Source organism: Brassica oleracea, chromosome C5 (assembly GCF_000695525.1).
Source record: "Brassica oleracea var. oleracea cultivar TO1000 chromosome C5, BOL, whole genome shotgun sequence".
NCBI lineage: Eukaryota > Viridiplantae > Streptophyta > Magnoliopsida > Brassicales > Brassicaceae > Brassica > Brassica oleracea.
In genome coordinates, this window is record NC_027752.1 from 28,022,704 (window position 1) to 28,035,780 (window position 13,077).

The window sequence follows — 13,077 nt, forward strand, 5'->3', positions numbered from 1 at the left end:
TCTCCACTTCATCTCCCGTCCACCTTCTTGAATGAGAACGTTTTGGCAGCGATTGACCCGTATGGGTCGAACACAGGTCTGATCGACGTTGGAACCGCGGCCTTTCTCCAAACCCCGACGAGTTCTCAAGGAGATCATGCGACCGAAAGGTCGAACGAACCAACTGAGAGAGAGCTCGGGGAGACGTCTGTTCAAGGATGAGAGGTCGTCAGTGGGGTCGAAAGGTCCGAAGATGCGACTGCTCCAGTTGTCTCGGACCCCGCTCCAGCTGCAGCCAGCCTCATCATGGGGGAGGAGTCGTCGATTCCGATACTCGGGGTTAGCGATGCGAGTCCGACTCCTCCTCTAGAAGCTGATGGGGAGGGATCGAACCCTGTAGATCTGCTCGAACTCTCAGATTCTCCAGCTGAGGAAGAAGGTGGTGAAAAGTCCGATGAGCGGGTCCCCGGGAATAATTCACAAGGAACAGAGGAAAGAGTGGTTGACGAAGTTGAGAATCCGCCTACTTTGACAACGGATGGGACTGGAGGCGCTTCAGATCAGCTCGGAGCTCGAGTCGTTGAGGAAGACCACGATCGTACTGAAGATTGACCTCGTGTGTTGTTTTTGTTTCTCTTAAGCTTTATGTTTCTAGCCCTATGAGGCTTTAGTTGATGTAATTCCGAACTTCTTTATTTTGTGGCTGTGTTTTTCGTTTCGAACCTTCGGTAAGCCTTATGGTTGTTTTTTTTTGTTTTAAACAAAGTTTGCCTGAGTCGTGAAACAAAATCTACTGGACTCAGAACTGCTGGTTGCCTTTCGATGAGTCACTGAATTTTGTTTCGGACATTAGATTCTAACGATTTTGATTTGGCGATTCGGTCAATGTTTCGAAGTAAACCGGAGAATCAATTATCCGGTCTTATCGAGTCTTGACGCGTTATGCCATCAGTTCGAGTCATCGAAAAAGTTTAAGTTTTCGACTTCGAAGACAATCGTTTGTTTTTCGAGCGACAGCGGTTCTCAATCGATCTCAAAGTAGTCCTAAAAATATTAGGTTGGCCAAACCTGACTTTAAAGGATCATAAGATGATCGAGAGCTATCGTCTTGATCGCATCGGCTAAGACCGTGATACGACCGGGAGTCCCCCGAGCACGTGTCTGATCAGGACATGCTCGTTAGTGGGTGCGAGTGCTAGTACGTTTGTCCGAGAGACAAGGTCGTGCTCGTGCGTAAGCATCGCCAAATATAATTCGCGCTCCCACTTGTTGAGAGATTGTTTTGATTGATCGATGATGATAATTTTTTTTTTGTTATACCTGGACTGGTTAAGGCTGCCTACGTACCTCTGGGAGAGGATCAAGCCATTCGTAGTTCCTTTTTGGTGAGCGAAAGTGGCAGTTGATGCGCATTCACACGTTTTTTTTTTTTTTTTTTGCGAGTGAAAGTGACTGATTGTCATTCACTCGTTGGTTTTGAGGTATGATCGAGTAAAACTGGCAGTTGCTCGATCATTAGATACGTTTCTCAAGAGTAGTATCTTCGGAGATGCATGAAGTTCCATGCTCTGGGAACAGGTTCGCCAGTCGATGTCTCGAGTCGGTAGACTCATGGTTTAACGACTTGGGCGATCTTGTACGGTCCTTCCCAGTTAGTCCCAATCTTGCCAGCGTTTAGCTCCTTAGTGTTTTCGAACACTTTGCGGAGTACGATATCGCCCAGCTCGAGAGGTTGAGACTTGACCTTCTTGTTGTAGTAGCTCTCGATCTGATGCTTATAGTTCTGGATGCGAAGTAAGGCTTGGTCGCGTCGTTCCTCGATAGCGTCTAAAGCGTCAAGCAGCATGTCGCTGTTAAGCTCAACGTTCTGTGGCATTTTTGACCGACGTAGACTGGTTACGTTCACTTCAGCAGGAGCCATAGCTTCGACTCCGTGGGACATTGAGAAAGGAGTTGATTTTGTTGCTCCTCGAGGAGTCGTTCTATGCGACCAAAGAACACCGTCGAGTTCATCGGTCCAGCATCCTTTTTTCAAGTCGAGGCATTTCTTTAACCCGTCGATTATGATCTTGTTGGATGCCTCAGCTTGATGGTTGCTCTGCGGGTACCGCGGACTCGATGTGTTGAGTCGGATTCTCCATCTTTCGCAGAACTCTCGAAACTTGTCTGATATGAATTATGAGCCATCGTCAGTCACTATTTTGTATGGTAGGCCGTGGCGACAGATGATGTTTTTCCACACGAACCGTTGAAGTTCTTTTTCTGTTATGCTGGCGAAAGCTTCCGCGTCGATCCACTTTGTGAAGTAGTCAGTTAGCACTAGGACAAAGTGTTTCTGTCGGGAGCTTGGCATAGGGCCGATTATGTCCATTCCCCATCGCAAAAAAGGGTATGGTGCCGTCATCATCCATAGCAGCTCTGTCGGGGAATGGATTGTCGAAGCGTGTCGCTGGCATTGGTCGCATCTTCGAGCGTATGCCTCGCAATCCGCGTTCATTGTTGGCCAGTAAAATCCGAGGCTTTTGACTTTTAAAGCGAGTGCTCGACCTCCGGAGTGATTTCCTGCAGCGCCTTCATGCGTTTCGGCCATGACAAGATGCGTTTCTTCGCCGTTGATGCACTTCAAGAGTACTTTGGTTGTGGTCCATCGATGGAGTTCTCCATCCAAGACGACGTAGTGTGAACTCCTTGTCTTGAGTCGTCTTGCAATCCATTTCTTGGGAGGTAGCTTTCCATCAACCAGATAATTGATGAATTCTGTCCTCCAGTCGGTAGCTTCAATTTATTCCGCTGCGGGGTCCTCGTCCATGGGGATGGCTTCGGTTATGGGTGCTACGACGGTCGCTTCGCTAGGCGGGAGCTCAATGCTTGATTTGTCGATCTTGTGGATGGGGATGGTCCGTTTCACCTGATCGCGCAGCCTGCTACCCAAGGCAGCGAAGGCGTCGGCGCACACGTTCTCTCCTATGGGGACTTTGGTGAGTTCGAAGAATTCAAAGTCCTTAGCGAGTGTTTGAACGACTTTAAGATACACGTCCATTCATTCGTTACGAGCATCGTAGTCGCCGCTAAACTGACTGGTAACGAGTTGTGAGTCGCAGTATGCACTGAGGCGTTTTTCTTTGACTGCCTTAGCGAGTCGTAGTCTTGCGATCAATGACTCGTATTCCGCTTCATTATTTGAAGCGGTGAAGCCGAAACTGAACGACTGTCTGATTAGCTCGCCTTTTGGTGACTGCAATTGGACTCCTGCTCCTGATCCTTTGTTTGTTGACGGTCCGTCGACGTGAAGTATCCAATTCTGACTTGGAAGGATTAGGTCTTGCTCTAGCTCTGGTGCGAGCTCGATCAGGAAGTCAGGGAGGACTTGGGATTTTGCTGCTGTTCGATTTTTGAACACAATGTCGTGCTCGCTGAGCTCGATAGCCCACTTCGATAATCGTCCGGACTGGTTGGTGTTTTGCATTACTGTGCGGAGCGGTTGATTTGTTAGTACTTCGATCGTATGCGATTGGAAGTAAGGACGCAACTTTCTCGCTGACGTGATAACTGCAAGAGCCATCTTCTCGAGGGTGGGGTATCGTGTTTCTGGGTCGGTCATCCGCTTGCTCGTGTAGAAGATAGGCTTATGCTCTCCTCGATCCTCTCGGATAAGGACGCTGCTGACAGCGGTGGAGGATACTGCGATATAAAGGGAGAGTGTATCACCGGCTTCTGGTTTCGATAGCACGGTAGGAGTCGTAAGATACTGTTTGAGTTGTCCGAACGCCTCTTCGCACTTCTCGTCCCAGACGAAACGCTTGTTTCCACACAGTAGCTCGTAAAAGGGGAGGCATTTATCCGTGGACCTCGAGATGAAGCGGTTCAATGCTGCAATCCTCCCCGTGAGCCGCTGAACCTCTCTGCTGTTTTTTGGGCTGGGAAGGTCAAGTATGGCGGTGATCTGCTTAGGATTCGCCTCGATCCCTCGCTGGGTGACAATGTATCCCAAGAACTCGCCTGAAGTGACGCCGAAGGTGCATTTTGCAGGGTTGAGTTTCATTCCGTACTCATTCAGCGTTTTAAAGCACTCTTTTAGATGATTTAGATGATTTGCCGCGCGGAGTGACTTAACCAGCATGTCGTCGATGTAGACCTCCATTGTGTTCTCCAGTTTGTCGGCGAACATTCGATTGACGAGTCGTTGATAGGTCGCACCGGCGTTCTTAAGACCGAATGACATCACTTTGTAGCAGTACGTCCCTCTATCGGTGATGAATGATGTGTTCTCTCGATCGTCTGGGTGCATCATGATCTAATTGTAACCCGAGAATGCGTCCATAAAAGTCAGGAGCTCGTTTCCAGCAGTCGATTCGACTAATCTATCGATATGCGGAAGCGGGTAACTGTCTTTGGGGCAAGCCTTGTTCAGATCGGTGAAGTCGACGCAGACACGCCACTTTCCGTTCTTCTTCTTGACGACGACCGGGTAAGCCAACCACTCCGGGTATCGCACCTCGGCGATTGAACCGGCCGCGAGCAGTCGTTCGACTTCTTCATTGACGGCCTTGCTTCGTTCAGGGCCAAGCTTGCGTCTCTTTTAGCGAATAGGCTTGATGGTTGGATCTACATTCAACTCGTGGGATGTTATGGCGGGACTTATTCCCTTCATATCTGACGTTGTCCAAGCGAATGTTGATGAGTTCTGCTTCAGGAAGTCGATGATCGTACGTTGCATCTCGTCAGAGAGGAAAGCGCCGACTCGGACTATTTTGCTTTGGTCGGAGTCGTCGATCGTCACTTCTAGAATCTCATCTTTTTGAGGTTGGATTTGCTTTGCTATCGTGTTGATGCGAGGAATCGACTGTTGCATCTTCACTGTTGCAATCAGTAGGTCACGTGTGGCCTGCTGATCCCCGCGAAGAGTCTGTATTTGACCGTTCAGTCCAGGAAACTTCACGCACTGATGATACGTAGATGATATTGCCTTGATCGAATGTAACCAGGGGGTTCCGAGGATCGCGTTATATGGAGCCTTTGTTCGGATAACGGAGAACTTGACCGTGCGTGTTACTCCGCATGCGTAGACCGGAAGCTTGATTGTTCCAATCATCATCTCGGAAGCTCCGTTGTATCCCGTAAGGGAGCGAGATGATGGTTTCATATTGTGCAGGTCGACTCCCATCTTATCGAGTGTATCGCGAAAGATCAGATCAACCGAACTGCCAGTATCGACCAGAACTTTGGCGACGTCACACTTTGCGATTCCTACTTTGTTGAGTAGGGGGTCGTTATGAGGTAGATGGACGCCGATGGCATCGTCAGGTGAGAAAGTGATCGAGAGATCATTCTCAGGATTCGATGGCCATTTCTTTGTGGTTATTGCCTGTCGTCGATGGTCCTTGATCGATCGAACCGAGTTGCCGCAAGGAGGCGAGGCTCCCATAATTACATTTAAGAAGGGAGCGCGCTCGATCCGTCTATTTTGCAGTTGGACCCTCATGTCTTTAGGCTAGTCTTCGATGATTGGCTCATGTTTATCGTCGTTACTGGCTTTCGTTTCCTCCAACTTTCATTGTAAGTCGGAACGATTAGGTCGGTTGAGCTTGATCCTGAGGTCTTCTGATTTCGAGTTTAGCTGATCACGAAGGTCGAGGACTCGGGGCTTGATCTGGGGTTGAACAATGGAGTCTTCGACTCTTTTAGCCTTGGACTCTTCGATGATTGAACGAAGATCAATTTTAGAGTCGTGCACATGGTCGATTGTCTGCGACTTTCGCCTGAGCTTGTTTCTCAAGTCATTCGACTCTTCCGGTCTGCCGTTTTCACTTGGTCGCTTGTTAGAGCGTTCGTGCGAATCGCGGACTTTGCTGTCCTCTTCTACATCCGAGGAGGAACTTGGTCGTGCGAGGATAACTTGGACGCGTCGACGATTACGAGGTTGCTCTTCTTCGACTTGTGCTTCGCCCTCGTCTTCGTCTTGCTCTTCTGGCTTGTCATCCTCTGCGCGTTTGGGTCAGGCTCCGGCCTTGTCTTGACTTTTCTGAGCCTTCTTTTCTTTGTTTTTGCTCCATCTCTTGGTGTTGTTTTGCCTAGGCTTGGGGAGCTCGACGTTGGCTGTTCCGTTTTCGTAAGATGAGAAGAGGGCATCGACCAGATGCATGCAGTCTCTTGTGTCATGTGCCTTGGACTTATGGTAACTGCACCATAGGGTTGGCTCGGTCGTGCCAGGATTCGAAGTTGAAGGCGCCGAAGAAGTTTGCGGCTTCTCGTCGTTCTCCCAGACGTTCCAACATTTCTCGCGCACAACGATAGTCGATCCCGGGGGCGGGTTTTTATCTTCGACGACATAGACAAAGCTTTTCTGCTGATTTTCTTCGACGACATAGACGAAGTTTTTCTGCTGATAAGATTTGCTGCCTGTGGCGTGCTGTCGGGGTTCTTGGAGTGCCTCAGGAGCTTTTAGAGCAGTCGTCGGATTTGCGGCCGCATTCATTTTCATGAGTATCGCTGCTGTGTCTTCTTCCATTCGGATGAAGTTGTTCGACCTCGCGATAGCATCTTGAAGCGATTTGGTGGGGTTTCTGTAGAGATCCTCGCGAAATAGGGACTTGAAGTAGAGAGTATTCATCAACGCGTCAACGGCGATGCTGTCTGGGATATGTACCTTCGAAGTGACAACTTTGAACTTCTCTATGAAGTCGCAGAGGCTTTGGTTCGCTCCCTGAGATAGGTTCCAAAGGTCGGATAGGGTCGCTCCTTGTCTCGTAAACATGATGTACTGCTTGAGGAATGCGGACGTTAGGTCGTGAAAGTCGTTGATGGAGTCTCGTTCCAATCCAGTGAACCATCCGAGAGCTGGTCCTTGAAGACTCTCGACGAAGAGCCGACAATAGCCAGCGTCTCTTTCCTCATCGGAAAAATTAGTTCAACCCATCGCGATGTTGAATGCGGTGATATGGTCAGTCGGGTCTGCCTTTCCGGCGAAAGTTTCGCCGGAAGGCGGATTTTCTCGGCTGGTCGGTACCGTACGTCGGTGATTCGCCGGGAAAAGAGGGTTTTTAAGGTTTCGGCGAGGACGCGTTCAATCAACGGCGCCGAAGTAGGTCCTTCGAGCATCCGATCTTTCATGTCCAGGAACGACTGCTTAAGCTCGGCGAGTTCCCGGATGGTGACGAGATCTACACCGCCGGGTGTTTGAACCTGGGCGGCGTTTGCGTTCATCGTGTTTTTGGTGGCGGCTGTTCGGTAAGTGTCGAACAACTGTTTTCGGACTGTCGAGGCCGGATCTCCTGAGTTTCCGGCCAAAGGAGCCAAGATGGCGGCGATGGCGGCAGCCGAAAGTGAGTGTAGTAGTATGCGGATCCCCCCATTGTTGCCTTTTCTCCTCCTTTTATAGATTCCTTGTCCTGGTGGACCTCGTCCTGGTGGGCCTCCTCGAGGATGGGCCGAGTTGTCGGGCCGCTACCTCGAGTCGTCGAGCCGACAACGTCCGGTTGCTCGCCTCGCTGGTCGGAAGCAATCTAAAACCAAACCGATCACTGGCTCGCGAGTCGAAGAGCCGAATCTCTTTGTTGTGATCAAATGTTTGGATAATTATCTTGTGGGTCTTTTGGGAGGGCTAGCCCATACCCAACACATATGTGTGGACGTAACATTATACAAATATAAATAACAACTCGATTGCTTATACCTTACAACTGAGATCTTTTTTTCTAAAATCCATTTTTGTAATCTTCAAGCATGAACAGTTATAAGTTTTCTTCACTTTTAGCTTTGAAAATGTTGTATTCGTATATTATGTTAACAGATCGAACGTTTGAGTAATGTGGACATATCTTTGATACTAATCACTTTAATGAAAGTGTGTTTTTTCTTAAAAATATAAATATTGAATCAATGCTATATATTATTGGTTGGAAACTCATCTTTGTCATAAAAAATTGCGATCCTTTTAATGGTTCAAATTAAAAAAAAAACGGATAGCAGTTCTATGACAAAAGCAAATTACACATTTGCAATTCTACAAGAAAAAATCATTGGTCCGTGAATAATAACTTTATAAAAAGCAAAGCACAATAATTAACCTTGATATTTGAAAGAAAGACTTATTTATATACCTTGGGTTTTGAAAAATCACCAGAGAAAAACAAATTTGTTTATTATAGAAATATAGAGTGATGTTTTTTTTTTTTTGACGTCAAACGGTCATTCTATTACTCAAGTTTGAGTGTGGTCTGGTTACCCAGACCGGAATAAAACAACCAATGAAAAGTAGTTCATAGAATGACATTAAAAGTTTGAAATTTTTCAGAAATAATATACTGATGCACGATGTATATACAGATTGCACACACACCCACGAAAAAACGGAAGAGAATCCGGTGGCGCCCTAATCACTTCATTATTATAATTTAAAAACTTATAATAAAGTAAAGCTTTGAGTATTTAATCTTATTACTAGTCTTCCCAAGACAACAGCAAACGAGAAGAAAGAGACAGAGAGAACAAAAGTGAGACTCAAAGTCCAACGTTGCCTTCATCAACCTCTAGCTCCTCTGCTGCCTAACTTACCACCACCGTTGCCGGTAAAGTTTTAATCTTCTTTCCCCCGGCCAGAGAAGTTTCTCCATGGGAGAGAGTGTCAAGACCTCACTCTTAGCTCCACGGTTATTGCTCTTGGTGTTCTTGTTCTGCAGTGGTCTAGTGTAAATCCTAAGCAATCAGAAAGCAAAGCCTTTACACATGCTTCTTGTCTCCTCACGGTTCAACAAAAAAGATAGAGACAGCTTTGCTTTCTTCCTCGTCCTCCATTGCACCACAACCAACCAATTGACTCTCTAATTATTCCATTACCAGAGATTCAATGGAGAAAGAACCAAACCATTTCACCCGTTTATTTCCTTTCAACCATTTTTACATCATAAAACGGCTATCTTTCGATTGTTGCATCAAACAGTTGAACCTTCTCTTCTTGATCTTGTTCCTTTTTGGTTCATGGGTCTCCATGGCCCAACCCACTCTTTCTCTTTCATCAGACGGCCAAGCTCTTCTCTCTTTGAAGAGACAATCATTATCCTCTTCTTCATCACTCTTCTCTTCATGGGACCCACAAGACAAAACACCATGTTCATGGTATGGCATTACATGCTCTGCAGACAACAGAGTTATCTCTGTCTCCATCCCAGACACTTTCCTTAACCTGTCTTCAATGCCAGACCTCTCTTCTCTCTCCTCTCTTCAGTTCCTAAACCTCTCCTCCACAAACCTCTCTGGCCTAATCCCTCCTTCTTTTGGAAAACTCACCCACCTCAGGCTTCTTGACCTTTCTTCAAACGCTCTCTCTGGTCCAATGCCATCAGAGCTTGGCCGCCTCTCTTCTCTCCAGTTCCTTATCTTGAATGCCAACAAGCTCTCTGGCTCAATACCTTCACAGATTTCAAATCTATTTTCTTTGCAAGTTCTTTGTCTTCAGGATAATCTATTAAATGGTTCGATTCCTTCAAGCTTGGGTTCTCTGGTCTCTCTTCAGGAGTTCAGGCTTGGTGGTAACCCTAATCTTGGAGGCCCTATCCCTGCCCAGATAGGGCTCCTGAAAAATTTGACAACTCTAGGGTTTGCAGCCAGTGGTTTGTCAGGTTCAATCCCTTCCACATTTGGGAACTTGGTAAATTTGCAAACTCTGGCTCTGTATGACACTGACGTCTCTGGTACTATCCCACCTCAACTGGGTTTGTGCTCAGAGCTCAGGAACTTGTATTTGCACATGAACAAGCTCACTGGATCCATCCCAAAGGAACTAGGTAAGCTCCAGAAGATCACTAGCTTGCTTCTATGGGGTAATTCTTTATCTGGGGCTATCCCACCTGAGATTTCCAACTGTTCTTCCCTCGTGGTGTTTGATGTTTCCGCCAACGATCTGTCCGGTGAGATTCCTGGAGATTTGGGGAAGCTTGTTTGGTTGGAGCAGCTTCAGTTGTCTGATAATATGTTCACTGGTCATATTCCTTGGGAAATAAGCAACTGCTCTAGCCTCATTGCTCTTCAGCTGGACAAGAACAAGTTATCAGGCTCTATACCCTCCCAAATCGGAAACCTCAAGTCTCTTCAGAGCTTTTTCTTGTGGGAGAACTCAGTTTCGGGAACAATCCCGTCTTCTTTTGGAAACTGTACGGACCTAGTCGCCCTCGACCTCTCTAGGAACAAGCTAACGGGAAGAATACCAGAAGAGCTCTTCAGTTTAAAGAGGCTCAGCAAGCTTCTCCTTCTAGGAAACTCCTTGTCCGGTGGACTACCAAAGAGCGTAGCAAAATGCCAGTCGCTTGTGAGGCTAAGACTGGGAGAGAACCAACTCTCAGGCCAGGTCCCTAAAGAGATAGGCGAGTTACAGAACCTGGTGTTTCTTGATCTCTACATGAACCATTTCTCTGGTGGGCTTCCTTACGAGATCTCCAACATCACTGTCCTTGAGCTCTTAGATGTGCACAACAACTACATCACCGGAGATATCCCTGGTCAGCTAGGAAACCTTGTGAATCTAGAGCAGCTTGACCTGAGCAGAAACAGCTTCACCGGAAACATACCACTGAGTTTCGGCAACTTCAGTTACCTAAACAAGCTGATCCTGAACAACAATCTCCTCACTGGTCAAATCCCTAAATCCATCAAGAATCTACAGAAGCTTACACTGCTTGATCTGAGCTTCAACAGCTTATCCGGTGAAATCCCACAAGAGCTCGGCCAAGTCACGACCTTGACTATAAACCTCGACTTGAGCTACAATGCCTTGTGTGGAGACATCCCTCAAACTTTCTCAGGCCTCACACAGTTGCAATCCCTCGACCTATCACACAATATGCTTCACGGTGATATCAAAGTCCTCGGCTCCCTCACGAGCCTAGCTTCCCTCAACATCTCCTTCAACAACTTGTCAGGTCCAATCCCAGCTACACCCTTGTTCAAAACAATCTCAGCAAGTTCTTACCTCCAAAACACCAATCTCTGCCATACAATGGACGGCGTAACTTGCTCATCACACAATGGACAAAGAAAATCCCCAAAGATGGTAGCTTTAGTCGCTGTAATCCTCGCTTCAATCACCATCGCCCTTCTCGCAGCGTGGCTTCTCGTCTTACGCAACAACCACCGCTACAAAACTCAGAAACAAACAACAACGACGACATCAACAGCAGACGACTTCTCATACCCATGGACATTCATCCCGTTTCAGAAACTCGGTATCAGCGTCAACAACATCGTGAGCTCCTTAACGGACGAGAACGTGATCGGAAAAGGCTGTTCGGGAGTCGTTTACAGAGCGGCGATGCCCGACGGAGAGATCATAGCGGTGAAGAAGCTCTGGCGAACTAAAGACAACGACGACGAACCCACTACAAAGATCGATTCGGAGATACAGATTCTGGGGAGCATCAGACACAGGAACATCGTGAAGCTGTTAGGTTACTGTTCGAACAAATCAGTGAAGCTGCTTCTGTACAACTACTTCCCCAACGGGAATCTCCAGCAGCTGCTTCAAGGGAACAGAAGCTTGGACTGGGAAACGCGTTACAAGATCGCCATTGGAACCGCTCAGGGTCTAGCTTATCTTCACCACGATTGCCTTCCCGCCATTCTACACAGAGACGTGAAGTGCAATAACATCCTTCTTAATTCCAAGTACGAAGCCATTCTCGCTGATTTCGGACTCGCCAAGGTGATGAATTCGCCGAATTATCACACCGCCATGTCTCAGGTCGCTGGCTCCTACGGCTACATCGCTCCAGGTATAAGGGCTTACAAAAGATATGGCCCGGGGGTTGTTTGATAGTTTTGTTAAAGCTTAGGGGTTTTTTGTGTTATATTATGCAGAATATGGATACACGATGAACATAACAGAGAAGAGTGACGTGTATAGTTACGGCGTCGTTTTGCTTGAGATTCTTCTTGGACGGAGCGCAGTGGAGCCACAGATTGGCGATGGGCTTCACATAGTAGAATGGGTGAAGCACAAAATGGGAAGCTTCGAACCGGCGTTATCTGTACTTGACGTTAAGCTGCAAGGGTTACCGGATCAGATGGTTCAGGAAATGCTTCAGACATTGGGGGTTGCGATGTTCTGTGTGAACTCTTCGCCTGTGGAGAGACCCACGATGAAGGAAGTTGTGGCTTTATTGACGGAGGTTAAGTTTAGTCCCGAGGAGTGGGGGAAAACATCTCAGCCTCTTATAAAACCTTCTTCCTCTTTGTAACCAAACGGTGATTTGTTTCCTTTCTTGTTTTTTTCTTTTTTTGTTTACGTCAAACTGGTTGAGAGTATGTTGGCGGGATTTGGTTTCTTGTACATGTTTAGAAGTATCAATGTACTAGTTTAAACTCGTGTTGTATGGATAATTGTTGGAGTTTGGAAACATTCAGCAATCAGCATGTTTATTTATTTCAGAGATGGAGAGGCTTCGTTTCAATAGAGTTAGTATAAAAGTCTAAATGATATTAATTTTGATATTCTAAAGGGTTTGATCAATATTCATAACAGACCACAAAATAAGGAATATAGCCCTAGTAAAGTGGAAGTCATGGAATGTGACAATTAGAGCCAAATTTTGATCTTTTTCGCCTTGCATTCGCGTGCGCGTGAAGATAAGGAGAGTGACACATTTCTATTATAACCATTAGCTTACTATATTCATGTAATTGGAAACGCAATGTTTTTGTAAGTGTATTACACGATAGGGAACACTATACTATAATATATATGACATAGTATTAGCACCGCAAAAGCTAAAGAGACCATCAACCTAGGTATTTATGGGGCGCGAAGGTAGATTCCAATTCAATAAGATAAACCTTATAGCAGCGGTGACCATAAAAGGTTTGAAAGTATTGGAATGTACTATACACGAGACATATATATATGTTAACAGGACATATAAGGACAAAAAAGGTGAAAATTTTAGTAAACTATATGTGATATAATATAGTCCGTAGAGATTGCTATGTGAAAACATTTTGTTGGAGAATGCATAATAAGTGGTTCAAGTGGAGGCGACTATAGTGGGTACACACCAAGATAACATGAACGATAGCATATACAATAGCCTCTCCCCCCCCCCCCCCCCCCCC

At 46.6% G+C, this 13,077-nt stretch overlaps 1 protein-coding gene across 1 annotated transcript; it reads left to right on the forward strand.

Moving 5' to 3' along the window:
- Window positions 1-8,433: 8,433 nt before the first annotated feature.
- Window positions 8,434-12,342, forward strand: LOC106296170 (probable LRR receptor-like serine/threonine-protein kinase At1g34110). Its single transcript, XM_013732244.1, has 2 exons — window positions 8,434-11,741; window positions 11,827-12,342. The coding sequence occupies exons 1-2, from the start codon at window positions 8,825-8,827 to the stop codon at window positions 12,204-12,206; spliced, it is 3,297 nt and encodes a 1,098-aa protein (XP_013587698.1). The 5' UTR covers window positions 8,434-8,824; the 3' UTR covers window positions 12,207-12,342.
- Window positions 12,343-13,077: the final 735 nt, after the last annotated feature.

Bases quoted from the DNA above. Each gene is read 5' to 3' on its own strand.
- LOC106296170 (XM_013732244.1), top strand. From the start codon at position 8,825: ATGGAGAAAGAACCAAACCATTTCACCCGTTTATTTCCTTTCAACCAT. The intron at 11,742-11,826 runs GTATAAGGGCTT...TATATTATGCAG, and splicing joins CTACGGCTACATCGCTCCAG to AATATGGATACACGATGAAC.